At 39.3% G+C, this 7653-nt stretch overlaps 1 protein-coding gene across 1 annotated transcript in view; it reads right to left on the minus strand.

The window, feature by feature from the left end:
- Positions 1–7239, minus strand: part of abcf3 (ATP-binding cassette, sub-family F (GCN20), member 3) — a 16664-nt gene extending 9425 nt beyond the window's left edge. Inside the window, exons 1-7 of the mRNA XM_068745284.1 lie at positions 7156–7239; positions 5261–5408; positions 1876–1952; positions 1350–1405; positions 995–1092; positions 540–662; positions 189–455 (exon numbers count right to left, since the gene is read on the minus strand). Of these exons, the coding sequence (XP_068601385.1) occupies positions 189–455; positions 540–662; positions 995–1092; positions 1350–1405; positions 1876–1952; positions 5261–5408; positions 7156–7228 (842 nt within the window). The 5' untranslated portion in view covers positions 7229–7239. The remainder of the gene's footprint in view (positions 1–188; positions 456–539; positions 663–994; positions 1093–1349; positions 1406–1875; positions 1953–5260; positions 5409–7155) is intronic.
- Between the last annotated feature and the right edge of the window lie 414 nt (positions 7240–7653).

The raw sequence follows: 7653 nt of genomic DNA on the forward strand, positions 1-7653 counted from the left end.
AACGATCCATAGATACCAGAGTCCTGATCGGGAGCTAACGGCCGACTCCGATCGAGTCTGCAAGCTCGTGATCGGGCCTGATTTCCGATCATTAGATCGAGGTATGAGTGTTTCTGAATAATGAATAAAGAAAGCATTAAAACTAGCTCCGCCCCCGGCCCCTCCTGCGCTGTGAACAGGTAGCTTACGTTCCGTTGGAGATGTGAGCGTTGAGCCTCCTCTCCTCGCCCAGAAGCCCCTCCCTCAGCGCGTCGCTCTCCAGGACGCTCTGCAGCGCCGGCGTCTCGTCTCCGTCCACTTCCTGCTCCACGTGGAGGATGGAGATGTGAGCCGGGACACGCAGGCTGCGACTGGCCAGCATCTTCAGCAGCGTCGTCTTGCCTAAACCGTTCCGACCAATCAAACCATAGCGCCGGCCAAAAGACAGAGACAGCTCCGCCCCCTGCAGCAAACACCTGGAGATAGAGATGTACGCATTGGTCTGTTGTCCTAATTGCCTCGTTGTTTTTGTCTTTGTATTGGCTCCGCCCTCAGTTCACCTCTCTCCAAACGCAACATCAAAGTTCTCGATGCGGATGTCATAGCTGCGATTTTTCCCTGATTGGTCAACTCGATTGTCCTTCTTACTGCTGGCCTGACTCGCTGATGCCTCCTCCAGGACGCTGGAAGAAGCAAAAGAGAAGAGCAGGTGAGGACAGGTGTGAAACACGAGGATGGGTGAGGACAGGTGAGGACAGGTGAGGACAGGCGAGGACAGGTGTGAAACACGAGGATGGGTGAGGACAGGTGAGAAACACGAGGATGGGTGAGGACGGGTGAGGACAGGTGTGAAACACGAGGATGGGTGAGGACAGGTGAGGACAGGTGTGAAACACGAGGATGGGTGAGGACAGGTGAGGACAGGTGAGGACAGGTGAGGACAGGCGAGGACAGGTGTGAAACACGAGGATGGGTGAGGACAGGTGAGGACAGGTGAGGACAGGTGAGCACTGACAGCGGACTGGTGGCCTTCTGAGACTCCCTCTCGTTCCTGCGTTCATGTTTAGCTTTCAGCTTCGCTTCGGCCTTCTCCAGTTTCTTTGCGTCCACCGTCTGAGGGACAGACAGGAAGTGATGCGTTCAATAGCACAAACACAAAATGATGGAGAATGTATCTGGAGGCTTTCCTGTAATTCAGCTTCGTGTAAATCATTTTCATGTGTGTATTTGATACATATATTTCTATTTACATGTTTATAAAGCAGCAAAAATGATGACATTATTACTAAGTTGGTTTTATCTAAATATTTGTTGGTGCACATTTTAATCAAACATGAAAGTATTTTATTTAGTGTCTTTATACGACTAACCTTGTTCTGAGGACGTCTCAGCATCCAGATACCCTGAACGTCCTGTCCTGCATTATCTGGAGAGATGTGGGTGAGAAAGACGACCGTCAGCAAGCCGACCTCCTCCACGCCCTTTGACCTTTGCAGCGTCTCTATCGAAAGCTCAGGTGCAGTGATTTGAGACAGACAGGCAGAGAGACAGGCAGAGAGACAGGCAGAGAGACAGGCAGAGAGACAGGCAGAGAGACAGAGAGAGACAGACAGAGAGACAGGCAGAGAGACAGGCAGAGAGACAGAGAGAGACAGAGAGACAGGCAGAGAGACAGACAGGCAGACAGAGAGAGACAGAGAGACAGGCAGAGAGACAGGCAGAGAGACAGAGAGACAGGCAGAGAGACAGACAGGCAGACAGAGAGAGGCAGAGAGACAGGCAGAGAGACAGGCAGAGAGACAGGCAGAGAGACAGAGAGAGACAGAGAGACAGGCAGAGAGACAGACAGGCAGAGAGAGAGACAGAGAGACAGACAGACAGGTGATCCTTTGTTACCGTTGTCTGCAGAGATCTGAGAGAGCCGCACAGGAGCGTCCAGCAGCAGCTGCCTCTGTGACGCATGACGGTTGTTCCTGTTTACAATAATCAGAACAAATGATCATCTTATTTACAGTGCTTATTTGATCATCTTATTTATTTACAGTGCTTATTTGATCATCTTATTTATTTACAGTGCTTATTTGATCTTATTTACAGTGCTTATTTGATCTTCTTATTTACAGTGCTTATTTGATCATCTTATTTATTTACAGTACTTATTTGATCTTCTTATTTATTTACAGTGCTTATTTGATCATCTTATTTATTTACAGTGCTTATTTGATCTTCTTATTTACAGTGCTTATTTGATCATCTTATTTATTTACAGTGCTTATTTGATCATCTTATTTATTTACAGTGCTTATTTGATCACCTTATTTACAGTGCTTATTTGATCATCTTATTTACAGTGCTTATTTGATCATCTTATTTATTTACAGTGCTTATTTGATCATCTTATTTACAGTGCTTATTTGATCATCTTATTTACAGTGCTTATTTGATCATCTTATTTACAGTGCTTATTTGATCATCTTATTTATTTACAGTGCTTATTTGATCATCTTATTTACAGTGCTTATTTGATCTTCTTATTTATTTACAGTGCTTATTTGATCATCTTATTTATTTACAGTGCTTATTTGATCATCTTATTTATTTACAGTGCTTATTTGATCATCTTATTTATTTACAGTGCTTATTTGATCTTATTTATTTACAGTGCTTATTTGATCTTATTTATTTACAGTGCTTATTTGATCATCTTATTTATTTACAGTGCTTATTTGATCTTCTTATTTACAGTGCTTATTTGATCATCTTATTTATTTACAGTGCTTATTTGATCATCTTATTTATTTACAGTGCTTATTTGATCATCTTATTTACAGTGCTTATTTGATCTTCTTATTTACAGTGCTTATTTGATCATCTTATTTACAGTGCTTATTTGATCATCTTATTTATTTACAGTGCTTATTTGATCATCTTATTTATTTACAGTGCTTATTTGATCTTCTTATTTACAGTGCTTATTTGATCATCTTATTTACAGTGCTTATTTGATCTTCTTATTTATTTACAGTGCTTATTTGATCATCTTATTTATTTACAGTGCTTATTTGATCATCTTATTTACAGTGCTTATTTGATCTTCTTATTTATTTACAGTGCTTATTTGATCATCTTATTTACAGTGCTTATTTGATCATCTTATTTACAGTGCTTATTTGATCATCTTATTTATTTACAGTGCTTATTTGATCTTCTTATTTATTTACAGTGCTTATTTGATCTTCTTATTTACAGTGCTTATTTGATCATCTTATTTATTTACAGTGCTTATTTGATCTTATTTATTTACAGTGCTTATTTGATCTTCTTATTTATTTACAGTGCTTATTTGATCTTCTTATTTACAGTGCTTATTTGATCATCTTATTTATTTACAGTGCTTATTTGATCATCTTATTTACAGTGCTTATTTGATCTTCTTATTTACAGTGCTTATTTGATCATCTTATTTATTTACAGTACTTATTTGATCTTCTTATTTATTTACAGTGCTTATTTGATCATCTTATTTACAGTGCTTATTTGATCTTCTTATTTACAGTGCTTATTTGATCATCTTATTTATTTACAGTACTTATTTGATCTTCTTATTTATTTACAGTGCTTATTTGATCATCTTATTTACAGTGCTTATTTGATCTTCCTATTTATTTACAGTGCTTATTTGATCATCTTATTTATTTACAGTGCTTATTTGATCTTCTTATTTACAGTGCTTATTTGATCATCTTATTTATTTACAGTACTTATTTGATCTTCTTATTTATTTACAGTGCTTATTTGATCATCTTATTTATTTACAGTGCTTATTTGATCTTCTTATTTACAGTGCTTATTTGATCATCTTATTTACAGTGCTTATTTGATCTTCTTATTTATTTACAGTGCTTATTTGATCTTATTTATTTACAGTGCTTATTTGATCATCTTATTTATTTACAGTGCTTATTTGATCATCTTATTTACAGTGCTTATTTGATCTTCTTATTTATTTACAGTGCTTATTTGATCATCTTATTTACAGTGCTTATTTGATCATCTTATTTACAGTGCTTATTTGATCATCTTATTTATTTACAGTGCTTATTTGATCTTCTTATTTATTTACAGTGCTTATTTGATCTTCTTATTTACAGTGCTTATTTGATCATCTTATTTATTTACAGTGCTTATTTGATCTTATTTATTTACAGTGCTTATTTGATCTTCTTATTTATTTACAGTGCTTATTTGATCTTCTTATTTACAGTGCTTATTTGATCATCTTATTTATTTACAGTGCTTATTTGATCATCTTATTTACAGTGCTTATTTGATCTTCTTATTTATTTACAGTGCTTATTTGATCATCTTATTTATTTACAGTGCTTATTTGATCTTCTTATTTACAGTGCTTATTTGATCATCTTATTTATTTACAGTACTTATTTGATCTTCTTATTTATTTACAGTGCTTATTTGATCTTCTTATTTATTTACAGTGCTTATTTGATCTTCTTATTTACAGTGCTTATTTTCCGAACAAACAAACACCTACACATGCGATTATTATTATCCTTATTGAACAGGCTCACGGCCCATAAAAAGGCACACAAACGACAATTATAAAAGGCACAGGCACCTGTCCCGGTGCAGACACTGGGGGACACTGGGGGACACTGGGGGACACAAGAGCCCGGGTACAGCCGGGGGGAAGTACCATTTCAATCTACAACGTCTGAAGAATGAAAAGACACCGTTTCATCTGGCTTTGCGAAAACATTCCCATCTATTCCTCAGCGACGCCCCGGAAACCGTTATCTGAGACATGATTTCATCGCCCCGGAAACCGTCATCTGAGACATGATTTCATCGCCCCGGAAACCGTTATCTGAGACATGATTTCATCGCCCCGGAAACCGTCATCTGAGACATGATTTCATCGCCCCGGAAACCGTTATCTGAGACATGATTTCATCTCCAGAACCGCTTTGTCCGCATCGAGAGGCGGGGGACAAGCCGCCAGTTCATCATTCACGCACGCACACCTACGCACACCTACGGACAACCGAGAACCCCCACAGATACAGGGAGAACAAACTCCTCACAGAAAGGCCCCAGGTCAGATTGGAACCTGCAACCTTCTTGCCGTGAGGCAACAGCGCTTACCACTGCGCCACCATGCCACTCTTTCATCTGAGACAGTAAACTAAAATACAGGATGTTTGTTTTTGGGTTGGGGTTAGATTTCAGAGCATGACAGTCGGGACGTTTCCTCTTTTCTTACAGTTTGAGAGTGTTGAACATCTGGAAGCAGATGTCTCTGACGTCATCTTCATCTTTACTGTCAGTAGACACTTCCTGCAGAACTCCCCCGATGGCGTCATAGACCTCCTCCCCATCCTCGAAATCTGCTCCACCACTGTCCAAAACACCTGAAACGAACACGATCACACTCACGACCGCTGTAAGAAACACAAACAAACAAACGTTCCCGACTTGGTGCCAAAATTACTACGAAAATCAAATAAGCGGGTCGTCCTATGATCGAGAGGTTGGTGGTTCGATTCCCGGCACTTCACCCACATTGCCTGTGTGAATGTAGTGAGCGAGTGAATGTCGGTGGAGACTCGGATTGGCAGCCCCGTTACCTTACCCAGTATGGAGTGTGTTGTGTTCTATGCTTTCGCCACAAGAGGGCGCATGTACTCTGATGCTGACTACAGAAGAAGCGAGAGAAGAAGAATGCAGAGTGGATGTTCGAGCGCGAGTTGTACTAAAGATGTACTGAAGATGTACTGAAGATGTACTAAAGATGTACTAAGGATGTGCTAAAGATGTACTAAGGATGTACTAAAGATGTACTAAGGATGTACTAAAGATGTACTAAAGATGTACTAAAGATGTACTAAAGATGTACTAAGGATGTACTAAAGATGTACTAAAGATGTACTAAAGATGTACTAAAGATGTACTAAAGATGTACTAAAGATGTACTAAAGATGCACTAAAGATGTACTAAAGATGTACTAAAGATGTGCTAAAGATGTACTAAGGATGTACTAAAGATGTACTAAGGATGTACTAAAGATGTACTAAAGATGTACTAAAGATGTACTAAAGATGTACTAAAGATGTACTAAAGATGTACTAAGGATGTACTAAAGATGTACTAAAGATGTACTAAAGATGTACTAAAGATGCACTAAAGATGTACTAAAGATGTACTAAAGATGTGCTAAAGATGTACTAAGGATGTACTAAAGATGTACTAAGGATGTACTAAAGATGTACTAAAGATGTACTAAAGATGTACTAAAGATGTACTAAAGATGTACTAAAGATGTACTAAAGATGTACTAAGGATGTACTAAAGATGTACTAAAGATGCACTAAAGATGTTCTGATAAAGTTAAGTGGTTGGAACCGTTTACAACAAACACCACAGAGTGAATGAATAATAATGAATGAATAATGAATAATATGATTTATGTACGAAGGACTTTCAACGGAAACAAGACCGGAAGGGCTTTTAGAAATGCTGCTCTTAGACAGGATGTTTGACTGTACTTGTACTGTAATACATGTTACTGTGTGACTGTACTTGTACTGTAATACACGCTACTGTGTGACTGTACTTGTACTGTAATACATGATACTGTGTGACTGTACTTGTACTGTAATACATGCTACTGTGTGACTGTACTTGTACTCTAACATTCTATCTCATAAATATATTCATATTCATTCATACATTCATACATTCAATGTAAAGCGTCTTTGAGTATCTAGAAAAGCATTATTATATTATGTATGAATTAATGGTGAATATCTTCCTCCTCTATCGGCGGTACTTCCCGTCTAACTTGTATGGTTTTCCATGATATTAATACTCCCCGTAACGCTACTGATGACAGTCAGTCTCCACGTTTTGTTCCAGCATAAACAGCCGATAATCCTCAAAGGAATCCGGTAGCTCCGGTAGCTCCGGTAGCTCCGGTAGCTCCGCGAGCCACGCCGCGCTCACCGGCGTCCCAGCTAGCCGGGATAGCTCATCTCTGCCTGATCTTAGCGAGCCGGCTAACAGGCGGGCTAAAGGCCGAGCTCCACGAGCCCGCCGGGCCGCCAGAGAGCGGCTCTGTCCCCGTTTCTCCCGTTTCTCCCGTTTCTCCCGTTTCTTACCTGTGATGTAGTCGAAAACCTCAAAGTCGATCTCAGGAAACTCGCTCTTCAGAATGTCCACGTACGCCGCCATGATACCCGGCCCAGAGGTTGTCAAGACGTTACAGCGCATGCGTCATTATGCGACGTCCCACGGAATGCTGGGAGATGTTGTTTTCTTGACTGGGACAGGGTGACTTCATTGACAAACGCATACGACGAAGAACAGACAGAAAAGGTAGTTTCCTGCTGGGTTATAACACTGTTATTGTACACAGTTCACACGTTATTACTATGATTTAATTTAATTTACATATAATATGATTCAGCGACGGTTTCGGTTTTATTTCAAATGTAGAATCTTAAAATGAGATGAAATGATAATACATTAGCTATTTGTTACGCTTCATTGCTTGATATAAAACTTTAAACATTACAGCCTGTAAATTGAATTGGTGTTTTGCTTGTAAAAAGAATCGATTACCTGGTCCGCCTGCCTCTGCTGGCCGAAGTGCGCAT

Source organism: Brachionichthys hirsutus, chromosome 11, assembly GCF_040956055.1.
Source record: "Brachionichthys hirsutus isolate HB-005 chromosome 11, CSIRO-AGI_Bhir_v1, whole genome shotgun sequence".
Lineage (NCBI taxonomy): Eukaryota > Metazoa > Chordata > Actinopteri > Lophiiformes > Brachionichthyidae > Brachionichthys > Brachionichthys hirsutus.